At 42.1% G+C, this 27125-nt stretch overlaps 1 protein-coding gene across 4 annotated transcripts in view; it reads right to left on the bottom strand.

Annotated features, from left to right (window-relative positions):
- DZANK1 (double zinc ribbon and ankyrin repeat domains 1) overlaps nucleotides 1-27125 on the bottom strand; it is a 60837-nt gene that overhangs the window by 6526 nt on the left and 27186 nt on the right. For 3 of the 4 annotated variants that reach the window (XM_032419280.1, XM_032419279.1, XM_032419282.1), the window contains exons 9-18: nucleotides 23714-23831; nucleotides 18435-18548; nucleotides 11709-11801; nucleotides 10076-10198; nucleotides 8875-9039; nucleotides 7110-7329; nucleotides 5571-5674; nucleotides 3461-3535; nucleotides 1549-1645; nucleotides 1002-1099 (exon numbers count right to left, since the gene is read on the bottom strand). In XM_032419280.1, coding sequence (XP_032275171.1) covers nucleotides 1002-1099; nucleotides 1549-1645; nucleotides 3461-3535; nucleotides 5571-5674; nucleotides 7110-7329; nucleotides 8875-9039; nucleotides 10076-10198; nucleotides 11709-11801; nucleotides 18435-18548; nucleotides 23714-23831 — 1207 coding nt within the window. The remainder of the gene's footprint in view (nucleotides 1-1001; nucleotides 1100-1548; nucleotides 1646-3460; nucleotides 3536-5570; nucleotides 5675-7109; nucleotides 7330-8874; nucleotides 9040-10075; nucleotides 10199-11708; nucleotides 11802-18434; nucleotides 18549-23713; nucleotides 23832-27125) is intronic. The other variant, XM_032419283.1, reaches the window with a different exon arrangement.

Below are 27125 nucleotides of genomic sequence, written 5' to 3' on the forward strand. Positions count from 1 at the left end.
AGTTCATGATCTGCCTAACAAAGTCTTCTCCTGGGAGTACTGGGCCCAAGAAGGGCAGAGCCCAGATCTCTGTGACAGACACAGGGAAGGAGAATAAGGAAGGAAGGACAGCTCCATCCAGGAATGAAATATGCTAGAGCCCTTCACAGCACCATCCTCACCTCCAGAGGAAAGGCAGCTTAGGGGACCCCAAGGCTTTCTCCTGCCCTCCACCCAAATACCCTCCAGGGAGGCCGGCCCCACAGCGTGCCCATCCATCCCCACGGGGACCCGAGGCCCACACACCCATGGCAGGCACTGACACTACTCAAACCAGCCCTTCACTTGTCAACACGACCTGGCAACCAAGGATCATCACATATTTGAGACCAACCAAAAACAAGACAGACAGAACTGACCCCAGAGGAAACAGAGGTGATTCCGGGAACTAATAAGAACTTTAAAATAGTTCTAATTAATAATCTCGACATATTTTAAAGGATTCCATAAAATAAAAATACACTTCTAAAAAAGGAACAGAAAATGAAAAAGTATTCTTCCATTTAAAAAATCTCAAAGGAGGGCCACCTGGCTGGCTCAGTCAGTAGAGCATATGTCCCGATCTCAGGGTCGTGAGTTCAAGCCCCATGTTGGGTATAGAGCCTACTTTAAAAAATAGAATGAGGGGCGCCTGGGTGGCTCAGTCGTTAAGCGTCTGCCTTCAGCTCAGGTCATGATCCCGGGGTCCTGGGATCGAGCCCTGCGTCGGGCTCCCCGCTCTGCGGGAAGCCTGCTTCTCCCTCTCCCACTCCCCCTGGTTGTATTCCGTCTCTCTCTGTCAAATAAATAAAGTCTTTTTAAAAAATGAATGAATGAATGAATTAATTAAAAAAATGGAATGGAATGGACTAAAATAAACAAGATAAAATAAAATGAAGTAAAATTAAAAAAAAAATCTCAAAGTAAAACGTTCAACAGACAGGCCTAAGAAGACAGCTATAAGGACAAAGGAGTACACATACTGTGAGCTGCTCCTTTTCTTGAAACTTTTTGGTCTTGAAATTCTTTGTCCTCTTGACTTTTTCAGTGGTGTCTGAGGTGCTCTGGCTGTAGTCACTCACTGAAATGACAGAATCAAGGACTAAAACGATGCCCCCCTGCCACTCCCACATATAAAGAGCTATCCTACTATCATGCCCCTCGAGAGGTCAGAAGAATAAAATGGCTTGTATAGAAATGTCTATTTTATTGACCCTCTCAAGAAGGACTCCTAAAGCCACTCATCTCAGTCCAGGACCAGAGGATGACTGGGAAGGAGGGGAAAAAAAGGGGACTACGGTTTTTTAAGCCCAAAAGAAAACACCCCCCACAACCTATCTCCCCAAGCCCTATGAAAGATTTCAAAAATCTCACTTCTAACTTCAGAGACGCCAGAAGAATAAAATGGCTGGAACATTAAAGGAAGATGTGTGGTTGGGCTGGCAAATTTTAAGCAATTCCCTGCTGTCCTTGCCAGGTCAGTGTGTTCCTGGTCGACTGTTTTAAAATCACTGGAAGGGTACAACTCACCCAAGCTGGACCTGCTGCCAAATGGCCCATCACCACCCTTGGTGACACTGCTCATAAAGTGGCTGCTGAAATCCGTGGCCTTGCTGAGGTAAAGGTTCTGGGCAACAGAAAAAACATAGGCACCGTGACTGATGAGGCTGCCGTGTCCCCACAGAAGGAGTGCTCTCCCTGCTAACCTGTTCCTCTCTTCATTAACGACCACTCTGTCTACACATATAGTCAAGCCGGAAGCTGGACATCCCCTCACTGGGACGTTTCGTCCGTTCTGCCTCTTAAGTGGCTCCTCAGCCTGGCCCCTCCTTTCTGTCATTATAGCCACAGCCCCCTCTTCATATACCAGGATCCCTGCAAGCGATTCCCAACCGGCTCCTGCCAGCCCACCTTCCACGTGGGTTGCTCCAGTCACCTTTCTACAATGTATAAGTAATGGTGTTCTTCCCCTGCTTCAAACCCTTCCATGTCTTGGAATAAGAGTGGCAAGATGGGGAAGCTCAGGCTACAGAGTTTGAACCCTGACTCTATCACTTATTAGCTCAGGGACCTTGGAAGAAGGTGGCTAAATTTCTCTGTACCTCAGTTTCTTCACCTGTAAAGTGGAAATATCATGGCCTACCTCAAAGGGATGTTGGGAAAGTAAAACAGGGAAAATGGAGGTCTATAAAATTAGGATAGATGATGCACAGTCCAGACCTGGAATTGTGATTCCACCTGGATCCATTCCACAGCATGGCATCCTGTCCCACCCTCACGTGGCTGCGTCTCCCACCACAGGGAACCACCTGCTACTGCCTGAACACTAGAACATACAGGCTAAGAAAAAACATATTAAACCTGGGGATAATGACTCCACTTCTATCTGATAGACAGCGTATTGTAGATGCTCTTGGTGCCCACCCAGTTCCACTAACTGATTAGCATATCCCTCCCAGCTGCCGGGTGGGCTGCTAACACCTCACAGCTAGCCAGCTGCCTCTACAGATGGGTGCTGCCTTGCTCTAGAGGTTACGTCCTTCCTTTCCTTGCCTCACCTGGGACAACTTCATGGTGTGAGCCACACTTCAGAGCTCCTCATGGATCAGGCTGAAGCTAGACTTTATGTATGACCACTCAGCTCCTCCCCCTGCCTTGACTCGTGTCCCTCACTCCCCTTCTCCTCATGTACCTCCCTGACCCAAGTTCTGCTGTAGCCACACAACTGACAACATGGCATTCAGTGCTTGACTTGACTTCAAAACACTTGTGTGTGTGTCAGTGGACTGCATTTTCCCAGCCTCTGAGTTAGGCAGAGCCCACGTGCCTGTCCTAATTTTCAAGACACCGCTAGCCCCCTGTTGGGCACATGGTCAGGGCCTGATAGACACTAGTCCCCGTGCTTTTTCTTGCCTTCTTTACCCATCTTCTCAGTCCATTCCTTATTCTTTTGTATATTCTGACTTCTGGTCCAGTGAAACTACAGCTGCCGGTATGAACCAGTCAATGCTTGTCACACGCTGCAGGCACTGTAGCAGAGTTCCAGTCACCACAGCAGAGGGCAGACCAAGGGAGGCAGAGCCACAACGTCTGGTTTCTTATAGGTAAATAGGTGAAAGTACATACAGGCAAACATTTTTGTCAGTCTTTCACCTATACTCAGACTTTGGTGCGTATAAGTATGCCTGAGAACCCAAGGACTGATAGGGTGGGTAATTATTCCTGTTCTTACTACATCTTTATGTGCCCGAGACCTGGCTTCTCTGAGGTTCAGTACAGTTATTTATCTATTTCTATGAAATTATTGGCCTTTAGCCAAGTCTTACAACATTTGGAATTTATGCCTTCTATGGATTTCACAGAAGCACTTTGATAGAGTGTAAGCTACAATTTACTAGTGTGGTCGATTTTCAAATGAATAGCTTCTAAAGGTTTTACTCACCTTGTTGGATACTTGAATATAATTCAGCCGAATGCTAACTTCACAGCCATCCTCATGGACAGTAGCGGAGATAAGCTTTTAAAAAAAGCATTGGAGAGAATTCACAACCACGCACATGGGCTTAATGTCCTGAGCCAAGAAATCCTGAGATGTTAAACGGTAAATTTAATCAAATATTTAATGAACTCAAAAGAAGACAAGAAAAGAAAAACAAAGGAACAAAAGCTAAGTGAGATAGAATATAAGTAACAAAATAGCAGACACCAATCCAGCCATATCTATAATCCTATAAATTGTAAATGAACGGAATTAATGTTCCCATCAAAGAGCAGAGACTGCCAGACTGGACGAGAAAGCAAGGCCCAAATTTATACTCTCTAAAGAGACACACTTTAAATTTAATCAAGCCACCTGGCTGGATGTCATCACCTGGGTGTCCTGAGGGGCCAGGCCTCGGCAATCAAGGGCCCAGTTTCAGAGTTGAGTAGCTTTCTCTGTAAGTAGCCGGAGGAATTTCAATCAAACAGGGGTCAGCAAATGCTTAAAGAACCAGATAGTAAATATTTGAGGTTTTGTGGGCTATATGGCGGTGATAGTAAATATTTGAGGTTTTGTGGGCTATATGGCGCTTGCCGTTGTAGCACAAGAGCAGTTATGGACCATAAGTGAATGAATGAATGTAGCCACGACCCAATAAAACTTGATTTACAAAACTGGGTGGCAGGCCTGATTTGCCCCACACGCCATAGTTTACAGACCCCTGGGTTAGGCCAAAGAATGAATAAGCCACCAAAATAGATTATCAAAGGAAACTGAACAGTACTTGACAATGAAATAGCTTCAATGTTGGCCTATTTGGTGGCAGAGGATCAAATAGGCTGATTTTCAAAGGTTCCTTCTAGTGTCATACAAATGGAAGAAGAGATCTTCCCACAGAGCTCTTTATAATGATGGGGTAATTCTAGAGAAAGAGTTGGGGCTCAGGGTCTGACAGACCTGCTTCAAATCCTGAATACCCCGAGACCCATCAGTGCAATCCTGGGCAGGTCACCAAACTTTTCTGAGCCAGTTTTCCTGGGTGTCAAATAAGGCTTGTTCAGATTATCTACTGCAGTGTAAAAAAAACCACCCCTAACTTAGTGGCACTAAACAACCATTTTATGAAGTTCATGGCTTCCAACAGGGCACGGCAGGGATAGACTGTCTTTGCTCCATGCGTCTGACACCTCAGCTGGGAAAACTCAAATGGCTAGAGGTGGCTGCATGTTCGGAGGCTGGAATGACCTGGACTCTCATCACTCGTCTGCCTGGCTCCTGAGCCAGGCTGACCTGAGGACTGGGTGCAGCTATGGTTGCAGAGGGGTGCACCTACATGTGGCTACGCCATGGGGCTTGGGCTTCTCACAGCAGGGTGGCTGGGCTCCAAGAAGGATTGTTGGAGGGGAGCATGCCCAGTAAGACAGGAAGCAGTGTGGCCTCGCAGGACCACACCTTAGGAGTCCCACAGCATCACTGCCACCACACTCTGTGAGCCCAACTGCCACAAGCCCGTCCACATTCGAGGTGAGAAGACACTGACTCCACTCTTTGAAGGGAAGACTACCAATGAATTTGTGGCCATTAAAAAAAAAAAAAAAAAAAAAAACTGCTGCAAAAGTAATATTCCTACTTTGTAGGTTTGTTATGAGCGCTAGAGACTGATGAACACAATGCACCTAGTGAGTGCATCGGGAAATGGCAACTCTTATGATTACTATTGCTGCTAACATAGACTGGATTTAAGTGCACAATTTGGCAAGACTAAACTCTTCTGGGTTTTCTAGCTCTGAGCACCAGAGTCTCCATAGCATGTGGAATCTAAAAGCATGGAATGTTCACAGTTTACTGTCTTAGGTCAGGTGCCCAGAAGCAGACTCGGAGACAAGGCTCGTGTGCAAGCGATTTGTTAAGGCAGCGCCTGCGGGGAAGGACATAAGGAAGTGTGGAAAACAGGACATGAAAGGGACAAGAGCCAAGCAAAGTGCAGTCTCAGGTGAAGTCAGTGGAGGGCACCTGCGGCCTGATCCCATGGGACTCTCTGGAGTGGAAATTCCATCCAGAGCTCACCCACCTTTCCCATTCTGGGTTCTGCAATCAAGGCCCGGAATTCAGGGTTGTTCTGAGCATAAGACCTGAGGTGGGCAGAGATATGATCCAACTGTTTTCTCCAGTATCCTAAAGAAAAACAAGAAACCCATCCTCATGGATAACTCTTCTGAAGCCAAGAAAGAAAAATGTTCCTGTGCAACATGCATTCTCAGGTTATTTTTCTTTGCCAAACTTTGTGATGGTTTTTACTTACTGAACCTCAACTAGGTACCAGAATAAGTTCCATTTTTGCTCCCAGGTTTATTTTTTACACATGACTAATCACAGAATAGTACAGAATCTCAAAAAAATATATTTTGATGGCCACACATGGGGTCTTTTTCTTTTATTCTTTTAAAATTAATCATATTGAGGGGCACCTGGGTGGCTCAGTTGGTTAAGCATCTGCCTTCAGTTCAGGTCATGATCCCAGGGTCCTGGGATCGAGCCCCACATCAGACTCCCTGCTCAGCAGGAAGTCTGCTTCTCCCTCTCCCTCTGCTCCCCCCATGCTATCGCTATCTCTCTTTCAAAATCTTTAAAAATAAATAAATAAAATTAACCATATTGAGATAAATAACTTTTAAGTGTACAGTTTGATTTTCAGCAAGCGTATATATCCCGATCAATATGAAGGACACTTCCATCACTCCAGAAAGCTCCCTTGTGCCCATTTGCAGTCTGCACAGGGTTTAAAATGCATTTGAATTCAATCATTGCCACCACTTAACACTTGGGAGATTTTGCATGAGTCTGGATTTCTGGTTTCTCATGTGCAGGCAGGAGATGCATTTATAGGAAATGTCCAGAACAAGCAAATCCATCAAAACAGAAAGATTCGTGGTTGCCAGGCACCTGGGAGAGGAGATGTGGGGCACGACTGTAAAATGAATACTGGGTCTACTTTTGGGGTGATGAAAACATTCTGGACATACAGAATGGTGATGCTTCTATACTGCTCCTAATGGGCTGAATATCACTATACACTTCAAAATGGTTAAAATGGTGGATTTTGTTATGTGACTTTTAGAATGGTAAAAGGAGAAAGATAATGGTAGATAGCAATAATGACACAGACTAACAACATTTCTACTGTAATAACAGCAATCCATATATGCTATTTGATTTACAGACTAGACAATGGAGCTATGAATCAAAACACCAGAGTACTGGGGCGCTGGATGGCTCACATGGCTCTTGATTTCGACTCAGGTCATGATCTCAGGGTCCTGGGATTGAGCCCCATGTCAGGCTCTGTGCTCAGTGGGGAGTCTGCTTGCGGATTCTCTCTCCCTCTCTCTCTTCCCCTCCCCTTCTCTCTCTCTCTCTCGAATAAATAAATAAAATCTTTTTTTAAAAATTAAAACATCAGAATACTACAAGTTTAAAAGCTATATTATGAGGAAAATTACCTAAAGAAAAACAATGGAATTTACTTATGTATAGAAATAAATCTAAAGGAAGAAAAAATGCAATTTTCTTTCCAAGAAAGAGGGAGTTCCCTACTGACAAGAAAGTGTACCTTTTCCCTCACCTCTTCCTGGGCTGACAGCTGTGAGGAGAGGTTTATGGTCACTCATCTTCTCCTGCCTCTGCTTCTGAGAAGCCATTTCCTGTTCCTTTTTGGCTAGTAGCGTGCCAGATGGGTAGAACAGGCCAGCAGTCTGTGTGCCCACGTCCTTCCGAGTCCCAGCATCAGGTCTGGGTAAAGGAACATTTAGGGACTGCCAGGCAGATCGGGGCTATGAGCAAGGCAGAAAACATAAAATACTAGAATATAATTTAATTAATTCTTCATATTACTTATAGAAAAGAATTCTAATCAGAAGTAAACATATCTCCAAGAAACTGTACTTTGAACTAAAAAGAGGTTTTCAGCCCTTGCCTCACCTTTCTTGCTTCTGTCTCCCCCAGCAATTCCCAGTCTGATCTATAAAACCAGCCTCATCTGCTTGGCCATTTACTATCTCAAATTCGGCCAATCAACCGAACTGCTATTCTCTGCCTTGCTGCCCGAGGCTTGAAAGAAATCTAATCTCTCAGTTCTACAATCCAATAGAACATAGACTTCACTACTCATCCACAGTCAATCACTAGTCACCAGTATTTTCTCTGAGATACTCCTTCATCTGGATGTGGGGACTGGGGGGACCATCATGTAACGTTATGTAGGTTGTGCACTGCACACCATCACTGCATCTAAAGGGATACCATTCACATGGTGAGCATTATATATTTGCATATTTATTAGGGCAATTTTTCTGGTAGATGGGAGAAAATGTCTTTCTAACAAAATTAGTATATTACAATCGATTTCCAAAAGATCGAAGTCAAGTGTCCTGAGGAAAGAACCCTTTGTCTCACTTGCATATGGTTCTATATGGGCTACTGGCAGCCCCAGGATCCATAAGTCTCAGTCTGGGTTAAGAAGGCCATGAACTCCCTAAAAATGAATGCAAAGTTGCTGAGTGCATGTGCATTCTCTCTAATAACTATCAATCTCCAAATTCTTCTAATGAAGAGCTATAAAGAAACCTGAAAACCCTTTATGTAGCTTAGAGAAATTTATAAAAGGCTAACGCCAAGCTTGTTAGAGATTAAGTCCTTCTGAAGATAATCCTGTAAGATTTTCCTTAAACTATGTGCTGTTGTTATAAATGGCAAAAGCAATTTCATATGCTTGATGTAAGTTTTCTAAAATATAAAAGAGCAGGAGCAAAGTTCCTGGTAGGCTACATAAGAAATTCATGAAGTATGTCTGTCTCAGGGCGCCTGGGTGGCTCAGTCAGTTAAGTGTCTTTATTCCACTCAGGTCATGATCCCAGGGTCCTGGGATTGAGCCCTGGGTCTGGCTCCCTGCTCAGTGGGGAGTCTGCTTCTCCCTCTGCCCCCCCACCCCCCGGCTTGTGCTTCTCTCTCTCTGTCTCTCAAATAAATAAATAAAATCTTTAAAAAAAAAAAAAAGAAGTATGCCTGTCTCATGTATTTTAAATCCATTTCTCCCTCATGACATTGTATTGATTTCCATTATTTATATTATTAGTCTTGCAAATGCAATTAGACCTCCATCTACTATAGATAAATCTTTGAATTCTGAAGAAATCACTCGAGTGTTTAAAGCCTAAATTGATCGAATTTAATTACACATCTAGTTGAAAATCCAAAGGAAAGGTCTACGTGTTTCGGCTGTCTTTCCCCGGGTCGGGTTGATCCACAAGGTGGAGGAAACAAATTCAGTCTTAAGCTCGTCCCCCTGGCACCAGCGCTTCCTACAGTGGAGGCCTCACCTCAGCAAAAGGGCCAAGTTCTCCAGCAGCTAGAGCCAGGCTGTTGTCCAGGCTAAGTCTTGCCAAGGACTTCACGTAAATACCACAGGAACCACAGAATCGGGCAGATGGGTGATTGCTGGCCCCACATTTAGGGCAAACAGAGTAGCAAGCAGAAATGCCCGGCTAGAGGACAGAAAATATTTTCACACTTTCATAAATATTAGAGTCCTAATTTTCCCACGTAAATTATTCTCATACCATACGATCCCCAGTCATCAAAATAACATATGCCTATCCCCCTGACCCTGCAAGTCTACCTTCTAGACCTTATTCTCCTGACGGACAAGTACACAGAGAAGTATATTTAAGACCATTCCCTGCAGGATTGTGGTTTTAGAGAAAATAGCTGGAAAACAACCTAAATGTCCAGCAATAGGGGATGGCTTAAATGTATCATGATACATACAGATGGCGGTATGTTATAGAGCCACTGAAAAGAATGAGGAAGTTACTAACAAGGTACATTGCTAGGTGAAAGGAACAGAATTAGTGTTTCTATGAAACTACTAGTTTACTTATTAATGCATTGAATGGCTCAAAGAACACACACACTAGGTAACGGTGATCGCTTCTGGGGATAGGCGCTGTGGGCCTGGGATGAGAAGGGAGATTAACCCTTCACATGAAACCTGCCGTATTATTTACATGTGACACTTATTCAAAGAAATGACTTTAAGTGTTTCATTAAAAAGGCAATGGGTGCCTGGTAAAGGCTCAGTGGGTTAAGCATCTGGCTCTTCATTTCAGCTCAGGTCATGATCTTGGGGTCCTGGGATCGAGCCCCATGTCGGGCTCTGGGCTCAGTGGGGAACCGGCTTGAGGATTCTCTCTCTCCCTCTGCCCTTCCCCCACTGGTGTGCTCTTTCTCTTTCTGTCTCTCTAAAGATAAGCAGACAATTCATAAAAGAAGAAATACCAAGAGTCAATAAATGATTGAAAAAGTTTAACCTCAAAGAAATGCAAAGCAAAACAGCAATAACAGAGCTTTCTCAATTTAACAGAATCAATTATTTCTGTCCCCAGATTCTTAGGTAAATAGGTGCTAGTACTCAAATCCCAAGAAGTGATTTCTGCAAGGCAGGGGAAGAGGAGGAAACTGGCTCTCTCTAGGGTGGTGGTGAGGCCTCGGCACCAAGAAGCTCAGATTTAAAATACCCACCGTGGATCCACACCAGTCACAGAAGCAAGCCTCCCGGCGATTCCTGCGACCACACTTGGAGCAGGAAATGGTCTCCCCTTTCTGAGTGGGCAGAGGAGGGGCTTTATCTCCATTGCGTATGCGCTGGGGAACACAATGGCTTTTATCAATAGGCAAATTAATACTATATTCTGCAATCTCCCTCTGAATCCAGGGGGATAAAGCTCCAAATCATTGCAAACCCTGGAATAAGGTATTTTTGCCCCAAAGAGTAAAACTACGATGAACTTCACCAATTAATAAATTCGTACAAAGAAGACACATTCCACTTTGCATGATCTCAGAGTCCTGGGATAGAGCCCCTCCAAGGGCTCTCTGCTCAGAGGGGAGCCTGCTTCTCCCTCTCCCACTCCCCCTGCTTGTGTTCCCTCTCTCGCTGTGTCTCTCTCTGTCAAATACATAAAATCTTTAAAAAAAACTGCATCTACTGTTCAGGGTGCCTGCGTGGCTCAGTTGGTTAAGCATCCAACTCTTGATTTTGGCTGAGGTCATAATCTCAGGGTTGTGAGATTGAGCCTGCATCCGGCTCTGCACTCAAAGCAGAGTATTCTTGAGATTCTTTCCTCCTTCCCTCTCCCTCCCCCTCTGCTCCTCCCCCGTTTTTGTGCCCTCTCTCTCTCAAATAAATAAATATATAAGGGAGCCTGGGTGGCTCAGTCGGTTAAGCGGCTGCCTTCGGCTTAGGTCGTGATCCCAGGGTCCTGGGATGGAGCCCCGCATCGGGCTCCTTGCTCAGCGGGGAGCCTGCTTCTCCCTCTCCCTCTGCCTGCCTCTCTGCCTACTTGTTCTCTCTATCTCTCTGTCAAATAAATAAATAAAATCTTAAAAATAAATAAATACATAAAATCTTTTAAAAAAATAAATGCATCTACTGTTCAAGTGGATTTTTTTAAACATAACATTGCTTTAAAGAAAGAAAAGGTATTTTATTCCATTCATATTAACGCTGCTAAACAAAGAAAAGACATAAGCTATCGGACTGAATACACATTGTTACTTCTACGGCACTTCAGTGATATATACTCTCATTGCGACATCCAAACTCTGATACACCATTCAAAGAGAAATCAAATCCTGAAAGCAAATTCAATTTTGTAATAGTTCCTGAAACAGTTTTGTTGATAGGTGAGACCCAGAGACAACTACATCCCTGACAGGTAATAACGTCAATTTCAGTTGCACGTACTCTTATTCCTTCACTTTAAATACTCCAAATAGGCTGGTAGAAAATCCAGAAGTGGGTACCCACCATGTTCTCAATTTCAAACAACAGCATGGCCCAGTCAGTAAAGACATACCTGACCGCGAATGAAATACAAGTGGGTCTACTTTTCCGCTGGCTCCCACCAGCCTTCTGTGCAAAGGTATTAAATGAAATTGTAAGAAATTGCTGATTTTATTGAGTTAAGACTTTGAAAACTATTTTGTATTGGTGAATATATAAAGTCCTCTCCACATTTAGAAATGTTGCCTTCACTGTGTCTCTCCAACCTCCTACTTCTTCCCTCCTCTGCAGATTATATTTCTTCATTATTATTGAAACTGGACATTTAGCAGCCACCAAATAGACACCTGGTCCATGCTGTCCACCTACCTCTTGAAATGAAGGCAGGGCCCCCTCACAGGTGACACAGTATTTCAGGTGAGCTGGATTCCCTGTGCCACAGGTGCGGCAGACTACTTTCTCCTTGAAAACAAAGAACGAGAAATACATTTTTCTCTGAGCAAACAACCGTGCAGAGAAATCATCAAGCAGTCTTTTCAATCAACCAGCTATGGACCCTATTTTAACACCCAGACCCTGAAACTGGATTGGTTTAGGAATGATTACAACATAGTGTCAGACAAATAAAAATCGTTTTAAAAGAAACTCCCCCCCGCCCTGCCCAAAGAAACAAAACTCAAAATGAACAAACTGAAAACAGGTATTCATTTGGCCTCAGAAAGGCAAATAAAAAATTTTGCACTGATTATATATGAGTTTTTTACTTTTTTTTTTCCCCCAGTGGAAAACATGATGGTAGGCTCTTCATCTCATGGCCTGAACAATAAACAGAAAAGTCCAAGACTAGCAAAAGCTTACCTATGTGTTTACAAGTCATCTTGTAAACAGCCCATGGGGCTTTATGTTAATGAATTTAGGTTTACTCTATAGTTCCTCACTCAGAAATGCAAAAATGAAAAGACTGTCTTAGAAAATAAATGGTAAGTACAACTTTCCAAGTTAGGAAACTGAGGATAAGTAGCAATACAGAGAGGAAGGAAGGAAGGAAGGAAGGAAGGAAGGAAGGTAGAAAGGAAGGAAGGAAGGAAAGGAGGGAGGGAGGGAGGGAGGAATATTAAAATAGTCTAACTAGAGTTCAACTATTAGAGGTTTGCTAAAACCTGTTCAGTCGCTGGACTACTCTGCACTATCAGGATACTATCCCCTTCCCTTATCAATGATCAGTGACACTCAGTGTTCCTTTCTACTCCAGTGCCTACATTTCCCAGGTGTCCTGAAACTGACACTGTATGTTCTGAAGCTGTAGAGGCAAAGAAGACGATCAAGAGAAAGTCCAACTCCCAGGATTGTAGTTCCAATGCCACTAGGTAGGCTATGAAGTCCCTGGCCTTTCCAAGTCTGGTTAATTTCACTCTAGTAAAAGACTCCAAGTTCTTGCAACTCAAAGAACTCCTAAAGTGCAAATGGCCGATTGACTGCTATTCAAAATATCAGAGTATCACAGATTCGCTCTCTGTGGATCCTGACACTCCCTGGTTCCAGCATTCTTCAAAGTTGCTTAAAGTCTCTGTAGCATAATCTGCAACTGCCAGAGCTTTTCTGTGAGATTTAGGGCTGTGGTCTTCCTGGAGACTCAGAAAAGATCTGGTGACACTCAAGACACTCCTTGAGAAGTGAGTCAAATATCCTGTCCCTGTGTTAAAAAGAATACTGAGATCAAACAAAAATAACAAAGCTGTTTGCTGCAGGAAATATTCTGGAAAGACTGTAAACCAGTAAGGCTGCTTACTTACTCAGTCCAATAGCTTACCTCAGGATCCTCATGCTGGCAGGTCCCACAATCCAAAATTAGTATATCCCCACATCGTTAATATTTCTGTGTGTGTGTGTGTGCACGCACATGTGTGTTCGCATGCACGTGTAGTGAGAACACCTAAAATCTACTCTCAGCAAATTTCCGGTATACAAAGATGGATATGTTAATTAGCTTGACTGCAGTAGTCATTTCACTATGTACATGTATACTAAAACATCATCACCTTAAACATATAAAATTTTTATTTATTTTTTATTTTGAGAGAGAGAGAGAGAGAGAGAGCGAGCAGGGGTGGGGGCAGAGGGAGAGAGAGAATCTTAAGAAGACTCCACATATAGCACACAGCCTGACGCAGGGCTCAATCTCACCACCCTGAGATCAGATCTGAGCCAAAATCAAGAGTCAGATGCTTAACCGACTGAGCCACCCAGTGGCTAAAATTTTTATTTAAATAAATTATTAAACTTTTTATTTAAATATTTTAAATTTTTATTTAAGTAAACTATTTTTAAAGCTAGCATGTCATAACTTTGCCCGATCCAAACTAACTCTGCCCTATCCCAATCCTGCCTTGCAAAACTCCCTTTTAAATTTTTTTAACTAATAAACTTCATTTTCTAGAGCAGTTTTAGGTTTATATCAAAACTGAGTGGAAATTACAGGGAGTTCCCATATACTTACTCCCTGTTCCCACGCATACACAATCTCCCTCACTGCTGACATCCCGGACCAGGATACCCTTGGTACAACCAGTGAACCCACACGGACATGTCATTATCACCCAAAGTCATAACTGACCCTGGGGTTCACTCTTGTCAAACTCTCTTTTTAAAAAATCACCCACGGGTGCCTGGGTGGCTCAGTTGGTTAAGCGACTGCCTTCGGCTCAGGTCATGATCCCAGGGTCCTGGGATCGAGTCCCACGTCGGGCTCCCCCTTCTCCGTGGGGAGCCTGCTTCTCCCTCTGCCTCTGCCTGCTGCTCCCCCTGCTTGTGCTCACTCTGTCTCTCTCTCTCTCTCTATGTCAGATAAATAAATAAAATCTTGAAAAAAAATAAAATAAAATAAAAAAATAAAAAATAAAAAATCACCCACATGCATCACTAAAACCCTATAAACACCTTTCCTTGACTTCTCTGTTCTGAGATACCATCAAGACAGTCAAAGTGGCAGTCTACGTACTGTTTCAGGTCCAGTAAACACAGCCTTCTTGGCCAGCAGGCATTTCTAATGGTTTTGTTGGTGACTTTCTGACACCATGTCATGGCTTACTTCCTTGAAGAGCAGTGGCCATGACCCACAGATAGAAATAATTTTACATCATAATCACTACACTCATAGATGTCCATAGGGATGACTTGGGATTGAGGCCACTATCAGACTACCTTAAAGAAGATGCTAAACATCTGTGATGAGGACCTTTTTTTAAAAAAGTCATTACCCTCTGGCACCTGGGTGGCTCAGTCAGTTAAGCGTCTGCCTTTGGCTCAGGTTGTGATTCCAGGGTCCTAGGACTGAGCCCCATGTCTGGCTCCCTGCTCAGTGGGGAGTCCGCTTCTCTCTCTGCCCCCCATCTTGTGCTCTCTCTCGACCTCTGTCTCTCAAATAAATAAATAAAATCTTTAAAAAAAAGTCAATACCCTCATATGCTGGGGCGCCTGGGTGGCTCAGTCGTAGAGCGTCTGCCTTTGGCTCAGGTCATGATCCCGGGGTCCTGGGATCGAGCCCCACATCGGGCTCCCTGCTCAGTGGGAAGCCTGCTTCTCCCTCTCCCACTCCCCCTGCTCGTGTTCCCTCTCTTGCTGTCTCTCTGTCAAATAAATAAATAAAGTAAAATAAAAAATACCCTCATTTGCTACCTCATCCATAGCATTTGCAATGTGTCTAGTTGAATGGCTCTAAGCAATTTAGTGGACCCAACTTAGTTATTGGGGTAACATTTTTCCTTACAAAATAGTTGGGAGATGAAAACAATTTTCTAATCTCCCAAATGATAAGCTCTGACACAATGAAGTGTGGAGAATATAGTAGGTCATTGCAAACTTCATCTCAAAGTGGGTTTTGTGAGTTACCAAGCTAGAGTTCTGCTTGATGCGGAGCTGCGGCGACCCTGGCTGTAGCCCCAAATCCCTGTGCGAGAGGCAGGAGTCTCAGAAGGAGGTAACTGCCCCAGTCACGTGGATAATCAGATCTTTTTCAGTAATGACTTCGAGAGGATACCAGCCCTAAGCCTGTCAGATTCTAGGAACCCAGTATGACTGGAGACCTGGGGGTATACGATATGTGCTAGTTAGAGCCCAAATGAAATTGATGATCTCTTGGTAAAGGAGAATTCATGTGTCCTTGTGAAATGAGAGATGCTCAAATTAATTTTCAACTTTAGAAAATGGCCAGTGGAATACATTTGTTTAAAAACCAAAACAAAGCTTGGGACACCTGGGTGGCTCGGTCGGTTGAGCATCCAACTCTTGGTTTCAGCTCAGGTCATGATCTGGGGGTGGTGAGATTGAGCCCTGCCTCGGGCTCCTCGCTCTGCAGGAAGTCTGCTTGAGATTCTCTCTCTCACTCTCCCTCTCCCTCTGCTCCTCCCCTCCCCTCACGTGCTCTCTCTCTCTCTCAAATAAATAAATAAATAAATAAATCTTTTAAAAATATAAATAAATAAAACCAATCTAAATGTGTGAATACATATGCATGTTTCTGTGCATCCAGAAAAATATGTAGAAGGATATTCACTATCATCAGTTATTTTAGGAGGATAGAAATAGAGGTGGGTGGGGAAATTACACACTTCTTTGTATATCTTTAGACCATTTCACTTGTTACAGAAAATTAGAGAATTTTTGAAAATGCAAAATCCTCTCTTCTCCTGAAATACAGGCACCTGTGCCAGAGAGTAAAAGGAGAAACTTCGGCTACTATAGCTTCCAATCCTGGCAGCAAAAAAATGTATATCTGATAGAGCAAAATTCCTCAGCTTTGACATGGCCTTTAAATCAACAGAAGATAAGTTTGCACCAGTGGACTGTTGGCAGGAAGAGGATGGATGGTGCTTTGTATGCTATGTGGAGTGAGATGGAGACCAACACAAAAACAGCAAGGAAGGTCTTCAGCAGGGCCTGCTGGTGCCTTGGGAAAGGTAAGTCTGTTGGCTTCTGCGAACAACAGGTGTTCCCACTGACCTCAGAGGTGCCTCTCTGGGTGAGAATGTTATCTAAAAATCTATCCCCGTGGGGCGCCTGGGTGACTCAGTCGTTAAGCGTCTGCCTTCGGCTCAGGTCATGATCCCAGGGGTCCTGGGATCGAGCCCCGCGTCGGGCTCCCTGCTCGGCGGAGAGCCTGCTCCTCCCTCTCCCACTCCCCCTGCTTGTGTTCCCTCTCTCGCAGTCTCTCTCTCTGTCAAATAAATAAATAAAATCTAAAAAAATAAATAAATAAAAAAATAAAAATCTATCCCCGTGTAAGACCTGGGAAAGCCACTGGGATAAAGATTCTCAGCCCAGGGTTTCCAAACAGGTGTCCTTCTGTGAGTAGAAGCAGCAATACTGATTGGCCATAAAAATCAGGCATCAGGCATTTCCCCTCAACATCAGATGTCATGGTGATAAAAGTCTCTCTAAAAAATCAAGTCTGATTAAATCCTGTCCCTGCTTTCCACCGTTCAGGGTGCACTGGGAGAAATCGGAGCTGTTAAGTATGGTAGAGAGGTGCCATCTTGCACAACCCACAGCAAAACCAAACTGCTTACAACGCTTCCAGTCTCTGTACATCTTCCTGGAACACCCTCTCCCCTGACCTCCCACATATACACATGAGCAACTTTTCTTTGTCCCATTCTTTCCCCATCTGGCAAGTGCTTGTGCCTCCCACAATATCCATCAGATGACACCCCATCTTCAAAGCTATCCCTGGCCCCAGCCCCTGATAAGAGTTAGTGAATTCTTCCTCTGTGCCCCCACCCACCCACCCACCAGACTGCTACCTCCACTGCTGCAAGTGTGGGCAGGATCAGGGGCAGTGGGTCTAGGGATCAGAGTCCAGGGAATGTAGGGTGCAGAGGCCCAGAGAGTGGTCCAGGAAGCAGCATGCTGGGAAAAGTCACATCAAAGGTGTCTGAAAAATCCCCTCAGCACCTGAGGGTTCACACTTGAGGTGTAAGGCAGAACCCAGAGAAATAGGGTGAAGCTGAAGGAAGGTTCATGGCTGCACCATCATGAGGGATGCCAGACTAGGCCCGAGTGGCTGTGAATCCTAGAGGCCGGGCCTAGAGACCACTCCTTCCTCAGGCCCCTTCCCTCGATCTTCCCTATTCAAGGGACTCTAAAGTGGGTATCCAGAGACGATTCCTCAGGCTCATACCACTCCCTGCTCCATCCATCTAACAAAACGATTAGTAAATTTTCATCTACCTGACCTTGGCCCGGCCAGGTCTTCAAAGTCTCATTTCTGAAGGCTTACATTGCTTGGAATACTTAAAAACGTTTCAGAGTGAAGAGGAGCTTGGAGGTAAAAGAAAAAGTGGACGTCCCCTTTCTCTCATAAACTTCAATACAGTTTGCTCATATGAAAATCCACAAAGTTGTTTTAGGAGTATTACAGTTCCAGTTGTACATTAAATTCCTTATTACTAAAAACTCTTGCTGTTTTATGTCTCAAATTCTAAATCTATTTTATCCTTTAGTGACATTTACTTGAGATTAAAGAGGAAGTGATTGGGACTGTAAACTGAAAAATGGGGAAAAGATACAGCTGTACATTGAAAGATTCTACCAAAAATATTTTCTTGGTATGACATTGTCTAGCAAAGTTTTCTGAATATATATAATGATGATACTTAACTTTTTCTTTCTTTTTTTTGATACTTAACTTTTTCATCCATGTGACCAGCTATAATCATTCTTTTCTACATAACATCCATAATCAAATAAAAGCATAAAACAACTTTAAGGACAAGATTAAAAGTTCTTAATTGCAACATTAATTGCAACATTGAAGTTTAAATATATAAGGTAAAAAACTGTCTAAGTTAGTTGTATGCATTTTGCCCTCCAAATCCATGTTCAGGGAACACATTTCTATGTATCTCTCTTAACAGTTATAGATCTTATTGGCAAGTAAAATTCTTGGGCAGCATACCTTCCCAAAAATTAGAGTGGATTTTGTTCACAGATATTAGTTTATCAATTGTTCACCAACTTCATCAGCTGAAGACATTTAATGGCTTACATACCACTTTCTATATGTTTTATTCGTGTTTTTACAGAATCACATTTCATTACCTTCAAGCGCAGGCTGGCCTGTGGCTGCAGCTGTAGGATAAGAGAGGCCTCACACACCACACAGATGGGAGTGTTCATGGGCACCATGTTTCCACACTCTGCACATAAGCCCATCTGCACAAAGAAAGAGGTTTGTCTTGGGATGCAAAAACTGAAGGTATAAGTAGATCTTCGAATATAAGATTTAATTTGCTTTTGGGGTGCCTGCGTGGCTCAGTCAGTTAAGCATCTGCCTTCGGCTCAGGTCATGATCCCGGAGTCCTGGGATCAAGTTCCGCATTGGGCTCCCTGCTGAGCGGGGGAGTCTGCTTCTCTCTCTCCCTCTGCCCCTCCCCCCACTCGTGCTCTCTCTCTCTCTCTCTCTCTCTCTCTCTCAAATAAATAAATAAAATCTTAAGAAAAAGATTTAATTTGCTTTTGTAAAAAATGTTTAAAAATAATTACCTTTATTCTTATTTTTTTATATTGTGAATAAGAACATGTTTATTGTGGAAAATAGAAATGTAAAAAAAAAAAGAAAGAAAAAATATCTTACAGCACAATGGAGTAAGGAAACCCACAAATCCTCTCTCCAAAAAGCAATTATAAAGTTGGATAAAACTGTCATTTCAGATTCAAAAAACCATTCCAGATTCTGAAAGTCACCAAAGGCACACAACAAACTGAAAAGTGGTGAATTTCAGGTAAGAACACTACAAGTCTATGTGGTTTCTGCTTGAGGCTGTACCCATCCTCCTCTAGCTCTCTTAGTCTGGCAGCCTCACTGGGGCAGGACAGGCTGTGAAAATCAGCAGCTTCATAGCTGCTGCTGGGCAGGGCTCACTTGATTTGGGGCACTGTTGAGATGACAATCTCAGGGACACCTGGGTGGCTCAGTCGGTTAAGCGGCTGCCTTCGGCCCAGGTCATGATGCCAGGGTCTTGGGATCGAGTCCCACATCAGGCTCCTTGCTCAGCAGGGAGCCTGCTTCTCCCTCTCTCTCCCTCTGCTTGTGCTCTGTCAAATAAATAAAATCTTTAAAAAAAAAAAAAAAGATGACAATCTCAGTGGCAAGAAAACAGGGAGGGCCAGTGGCTCTATAAGCCTGAAATCAGCATCCTGTTTGAGGCAACTAGTCAGGGATTTAACAGAAAGTTCCAGGAGCTAAGTCAAATATAGGGTGCTTGATAAGCTCCCCACATATCTTTAGTTGACTGGAAGATATGCACGTGTATAGCATAAACCAGAGTGGGAGTAAGCCACTCATACATCGCTGGCTGATGGAGGCTACACATGGAGATGCAAGGGAGTTCAGTATAAAGTAAAAGCTGAGGCAGACTTGGAAATAGCCTGAAGCTTGAATGTTCGACCCAGCCCACACATAGATCCATCAGCAGAGAGTGGAAGCCTTACTGGACCAAGGTATTTGAGTATAACTTCTGGCCAATCCTCAGTTGAGCACTAAGCTATGCAGACTCAGGGGTGACCCCAGGCTTAAAAATAAAAACAAGAACAAAAAACCTGATATCAGTGGCCACACATTTCAGGGGAGACAAACATGAGAAAAAAATTAATCCCAGTAAACAAAAATAAAAATAGCAGAAAGAAAAAGTAAGAAAACGTTAGAATCCAGAGTTGTTACAATGTATCATCTAAGATGTCCAGAATTAAAGAAAAAAATTATGAGGCACACAAAAAACAAGAAAGTGTGACCTAAACTCAGGGAGAAAAAAAACAGTTGATAGATACAGTATCCCCAGATGTTGGATTTACAAAGATTTCAAAACAGCTATTATAAAACTGTTCAAAGAACTCAAGGAAACCATGTTTAAAGGATAAAGAAAGTATGATGGCGATGTTTCAAAAAAATAGGGACTCTCAATAAAGACATAGAAATTATTTTTTAAAAAGAACCGTATCAAAACCTGGAGTTTAAAATTAAAATAACTGAAATGGGGAAAAAAAAAAAATCTCCAGAGGGACTCCATAGCAGATCAGAGATTGACAGAAGAAAGAACTGGTGAACATGAATATGTTCAACAGAAGTTTTCCAATCTGAAGAACAGAGAGAAAAAGGATGGAAGAAAATAAACCATCAAACACCTGTGCGACAACATATCAACATATATGTAATAGGAGTTTTAGAAGGAAGGGAGAGAGAAGAAAAGGCAAAAAAAAAAAAAAGAGTTTGAAGAAATAATAGCCAAAAACTTCCCACATTTGAAGAAAAACATTAATCTATAGCTCCAAGAAAATCAATTCCAAGAAAGATAAACAGAAAGAGATCCACATTTAGGCACACTATAGTCAAATTGCTGAATGTCAGAGAAAGAGAAAAGTCTTAAAAGTAGCGAGAGAAAAAACTACTTATCACATATCAAAAACCATGGAGACCAGAGGTAGGAGAATAATGTCTTCAAAGGACTGAAATTAAAAATAACTGTCAAACAAGGGGCTTCTGGGTGGCTCAGTCTGTTAAGCGTCTCACTCTTGATTTCAGCTCAGGTCATGATCTCAGGGTTGTGAGATCGAGACCTGCATTGGGCTCCATGCTCAGTGGGGTGCCTGCTTGAGATTCTCCCTCTACCCCCGCCCCTCCCTTTCCCCTCTCTCTCTCAAATAAATAAATCCTTAAAAATAACTGTCAAACAAGAATTCTACATCCAGTAAAATTATCCTTCAAAAGAGGATGCAAAATAAATATTATCATAGACAAAGACAGAGAGAAATGGCTAGCAGATGTGCCTTTAGTAAAGGAAGTCCACCAGGCTGAAACTACGTGACACTAGATGATAACCTGAGTTCACAGGAAAGAAATGAAGAAATGAGAGACCAGATTTAATAAATATGTGAGTAAATATAAATGAGTACATAAACATTTTTTCTTATCTTTAAATGTAACACTGCATTTTCAGTTTATAACATATATAGATGTAATATATATGATGATATATATTACAGAAAAGATAAATAAATGGGGAGGAAAAGGAGTATGGCTGTTGACCATTGGATAGCAAAGAAGTTCAACTGGGGTGACATAGACCTGAACTGGCAAGCAAAAAGCAAAAACCTGGGTCCAATGAAACCTGTTTGGAAATCTCCCTCTGGGGAGCTGGTAGAACATGCTGGGAAGGCTGTACAGGCATGCTGCTATAACTTGCCGGCAAACTGCCCACTGGGGTGCCTGAGGACTGTCTGGGAGCTGGCTGGGGTGCCAGTGAAACTCACTGAGAAGCTGTTCGTGGGATGTTACCAAAACACAACGGGGCTCAGCAGAACTGGGTTCCTGCAGGTTAGCTGAGCACCGTCAGAGCAAAAAGAGAGGAAAGCATACCAGAACCAGGAAGAAAGGCCAAGTCCATTCTCCTGCAGTGTCCCTCCAGCAGCAATGTTCCTCTACTAACACAATTAACATCTAGCTAGCTGGCACAGGAGAAATGTTAAAAGGGTCCAGCTCCAGGACCCACGAGGCAGGGCAATGAAGGGTGGGTCTGGAGCTGTAAGGTGCACTTCTCCATCTGTCTAATGAGACTCTGAGTGTCTTGGATTAAGTTTACCATTTAAAATATTTATAATCTTGGGGCGCCTGGGTGCCTCAGTCAGTTAAGCCTCTGCCTTCGGCTCAGGTCATGATCCCAGGGTCCTAGGATCGAGCCCCACATTGGGCTCCTTGCTCAGCAGGGAGCCTGCTTCTCCCTCTGCCTGCTCCTCCCCCTGCTTGTGCTCTCTCTCTTTGTCAAACAAATAAATAAAATCTTTAAAAAAATAATAAAAATAAATAAAATAATAAAAAATAAAAATAATAAAGTAACAAATAAAATAAATAAAAATAAATAAAATAATAAAAATAAATAAAATATTTATAATCTTTGATAACTTTTCCTCCCTAAAAGAACAAAGAAAGTTCTGAAAATCTGTTTTCCAGGGTGCCTGGGTGGCACAATTGGTTGAGCGACTGACTCTTGATTTCAACTCAGGTTGTGATCTCAGGGTTGTGGGATCGAGCCCCACACTGGGCTCTGTGCTCAGCACAGAGTCTGCTTGGGATTCTTTCTCTGCCTCTCCCTGGCCCCATCCCCTGCTCACACTATCTCTCTCTAAAATAATAAATAAATAAAATCTTTGAAAATCTGTTTTCACGCAAGTAAAAAATAATTTTGACACTGCACCAATGAATAAATATAAGCAGGGAAAATCCAAACTGCTGGGATCTATTCATAGTTTATTTTCTGTATTATCTTCTTTATGAAGTTCAAAATACATTATAGCAAATTAAATTAACTTCTACAACAATCTTGAGCAATACCTTGGAATAAATTGTAAAAAAGATATCCATTTAGATTCTCACCCTTTGCTTGAAGGTATAACTCAATTCTAGAACTCTAGACTTAAACACACTGAATTAGTGGCTTTTTCTTAGTGACTATCTTTTTAAAGATGGTTATCTTTCAGTCAACATCATAGATCCTTTTATTTCATTTTGTAAACCCTACTCCATAAAACTGCCCAAGTTTCAAGTGCATAAAAGATAACACATTTTGGTGAAGGTTTTGATTTTTAGTAAGCTGAGTATCTTTTCTACCTATAAACTCATTAGTAGGCTTATACCAATTATTATCTACACTTAACAGCCAAAATTTTTTAATTGATCAATCTATAGCTTATACCAATAGCATCTTTGGACAAAATGAGGTATCTTAAGGATATACAGACTTGTAATTAGTACTTCTCTCCATTTATTTCTAGAATAGAAATATTACTGTACCCAGGTTATAAACTGAGTATCATCTGAGTAGGAAATATATATTTATCTATGCACATATCACTGAAACAGTAAGATTTCAGGGCACCTGGGTGGCTCAGTTGGTTAAGCGTCTGCCTTCGGCTCAGGTCATGAACCTAGGGTCCTGGGTTCGAGTCCCACATCAGGTTCCCTGCTCCACGGGGAGCCTGCTTCTCTCTCTCCCTCTGCCTGCCACTCTCCCTGCTTGTGCGCGCGTGCTCTCTCTCTCTCTCCCTCTATCAAATAAATAAATAAAATCTTTAAAAAAAAAAAAACAATACAATAAGATTTCAGTATTCTTCTGAGCCTGTGCTTCTGTAAGGCCACCAAAAGAAATGGCATCACAAACAAGGTTTTCCATTTTTAAGTAAGAGACTGGGCAATAAGAGATTAGACTGCCAGTAATTTTTTCAACACTATTTATGTTTGTGGATCATGAGTGCCAGGTACTATGCTACTGCTCTACTAAAGATCAGATAAACCAATGAAAGAAGTTTTTAAAGATTCTGCTGCTCACCTGAGCTCCTTCTGGGGGTGGGAGACGACAGCCAAATATGGGTGGGACAGGAGAGCCACATTCTTGACAGAAGCGAGCAAAGGGGTCAGACGGGCGGGGGGCCAGGCAGTGGGCACACCTACAACAAAATAGGTTCCTGATTGGCCATGTTCTGATGGGTTCACATTAAGAAGTCAGATGAAAATCTCCAAGTGTGCAAACATTTTAGAAAATAAAAAACAAAACAAAGAGCAGACCACTCTCAAAGGCTATGGAACAAGTTCAAGACAGGGGATGCTTCTCCAGTCATTTTATTACAAAGTGGTCTTCCGCCTGGACCCACTGGTCCTTCACCTGGCCTGGCTTACCTTATTTTCCAACATTTGGCAGAAGTTTATCAGCAGCCTTGATCCCACTTCTGACTCATCCTATGACACTGGATTTGGCGTGCGTGAGGGTGATCCCCGAGAATTCCAGTAAAGTCTACCTTAACTGCAATTTTCTGACTTCCTACCTGACCTCTGAGCTCAGTCTGTGACAGGTCTTGCCTGCAGGAGGACCACGTCTTGACCAAAGAAGATATACAAATGGTCAAGAAACACATGAAAAAAATGCTCAACGTCACTTGTCATTAGGAAAATGCAAATCAAAACCACAATGAAATTTCACTTTATATCTATTAGGATGACTATTAGAAAAACAGAAAATAACAAGTATTGGTGGAGAAACTGACACCCTTGTGCATTTCTGGTGGAAGGTAAAATGATGCAGCTGCTGTGGAAAACAGTTTAGCAGTTCCTGAAAAAGTTGGACAAAGAATTATCATAAAATCGAAATTCCAGTCCTAGGTAAATACCCAAAAGAACTGAAATCAGGGACTCAGATACTTGGACACCAATGTTCACAGCAGCATTATTCACAATAGTCAAATGTGGTAACAACTCAAGTGTCCATGAACAGATGAGCAGATAAACAAATTGTGGTGTATACATAATGGGGTATTTTTCATCTTTAATACGGAATGCAATTCTGATACAGACTACAACGTGAGAACTTCGAAAATATGCTCAGTGAAGTAAGTCAGACACAAAAGGACAAATATTGTCTGATTCTACTTACATAAGGTAACTAGAATAGGCAAATTCATAAAAACAGAAAGGAGAACAGAGGTTACTAGGGGCTGGAAGGATTAGGTGAAGGAGTTATTGCTTAATGGGAACTGAGTTCTGTTTGGAATGACAAAAAAGTTCTGGAAATGGATGGTGGTGATGGCTGCACAACATTGTGAATGTACTTAATGCCAGTGAATTGTACACTTAAAAATCATTAAAGTGGTAGATTTTATTTACGTATATTTTACCACAATAAAAGTGTAAAGGGCCTCAAAAATAATCGATATAAAATAAAAGTAATAATGTAAGGATGTATACGTATAATATGTATAAATGTAACAATGTATTATGGGGTTCATAATATTCGCAGAAGTGAAATGAGTGACCACAGTAGCACAAAGGCTGTTGTTACTCAGTGCCCGGAAGTACGGGATCATGAGGTTCCTATGCTGTGTACAAAGTGGCCTAATCCTGCTTGAGGATGGGCTGTGATGAGTTAAAAATACGTATTAGAAACCCTAAAGCAACCACTAAGAACAAAGTTCTAGCTAATAAGCTAACAAAGCATATAAAGCAAAATGGAATCGTGAAACATACCCAACTAATCCAAAAAGATGGCAGAAAAAAAGAAAAGGCAACAAAGAACAGATAAGATGAACAGAAAACAAATAGCATGATGGCTGATTTAAATTCAAACATATCAATAATCAGAATATACTCTTAACACCCCAACTAAAATGTAGAAATTGTCAGGTTTTTTAAAAAGCAAGACCTAACTAGATGTTGCTTTAAAAAAACTTAAAGAAAAACAGATAGGTTAAAAGTAAAAGGATGGGGCGCCTGGGTGGCTCAGATGGTTAAGCGTCTGCCTTCGGCTCAGGTCATGATCTCAGGGTCCTGGGATCGAGTCCCACATCGGGCTCCCTGCTCCTTGGGAGTCTGCTTCTCCCTCTGCCTCTCTCTCTCTCTCTCTCTCTCTGTCTCTCATGAATAAATAAATAAAATCTTTAAAAATAAATAAATAAATAAATAAAGATAAAAAAAAAAAAGTAAAAGGATGAAAACAGTTAGACCATGCAAACACTAAGCAGAAGAAAGCAGGGGTGGCTGTGTTAATATCAGACAAAATAGGTTTCTTTTTTTTTTTTTTCAGACAAAATAGATTTCTGAGCAAAGAGTATCACCAGGGTTAAAGAAGGTTATTCATTATGATAAAGGGGTCAACTCAGCAAGAGGACATTAAGAATCCAAAAGGTTTACACACAATAATAGAGCTTAAAAGTACATGAAGCAAAATCCAATAGAAAGCAAGGATAAGTAGACAAATTCATAATTATAGCCACAGATTTCTCAATCTCTGATTAAGCAATAGACAGAAAAATCAGTAAAGATAGAGAAGAGTTAAATAATATCATCAACCAACTTAACCTAATTGACAGTTACAGAATACTCACTCTAGCAAAATGTACATTCTTTTCAAGTGTACATGGAACATTCACCAATCAAATCATACAATATATGTTCTCTGATCAAAAAAGGAATTAAATTTGAAATAAGTACCAGAGGATATAAGGAAAATCCCCAAATATTTGGAAATTTAATAAAATACTTTCAAATAACCCATGGGTCAAAAAAGAAACAAGGATAGTTAGAAAGTTTACACTGAATTAAAATGAAAACACAACAGGGGCGCCTAGCTCAGTCAGTAGAGCATGTGGCTCTTGATCTCAGAGTCATGAGTTCAAGCCCCACACTGGGCATGGGGTCTACTTAAAAAAATTAAAAATAAAAATGAAATGAAAACACAATATACTAATATTAGGGGCTAACGCAGTACTCAGGGGGAAATGCAGAATTCTAAATGCCTATATTAGAAAGAAGAAAGCCTTCAAATGAATGAGTTCATCTTCCACATACTAAAGAAATTAGAAAAAGAAGAGCAGAGGCGCCTGGATGGCGCAGTTGGTTGAGCAAACAGCTCTTGGTTTCAGCTCAGGTCCTGATCTCATATGGGTCATGAGATCCAGCCCCACGTCCAGCTCCAAACTCAGTGCAGAGTCTGCTTTCCATTCAGTCTCCCTCTGCCCCCTGCTCCTGCTCTCTTTCTCTGTCTCTAACAAATAAATAAATCTTAAAAAAAGAAAAAGAAGAGCAAATGAAACTAACGGTTCGCTAAAAAAGAAACAGATAAACTTAAACAGACTTATATTTATTAAACAAACTTAATATGTAGTTTAAAGTCTTCCTTAAAACTCTGGACCCCAGTGCCTTCACTGGTGTACCCGACCAAACACCTAAGGAAGAGATAATACCAATTCTTT

The sequence above is a fragment of the Phoca vitulina genome, unplaced genomic scaffold (genome assembly GCF_004348235.1).
Source record: "Phoca vitulina isolate PV1807 unplaced genomic scaffold, GSC_HSeal_1.0 scaffold22, whole genome shotgun sequence".
NCBI classification, from domain to species: Eukaryota; Metazoa; Chordata; class Mammalia; order Carnivora; family Phocidae; genus Phoca; species Phoca vitulina.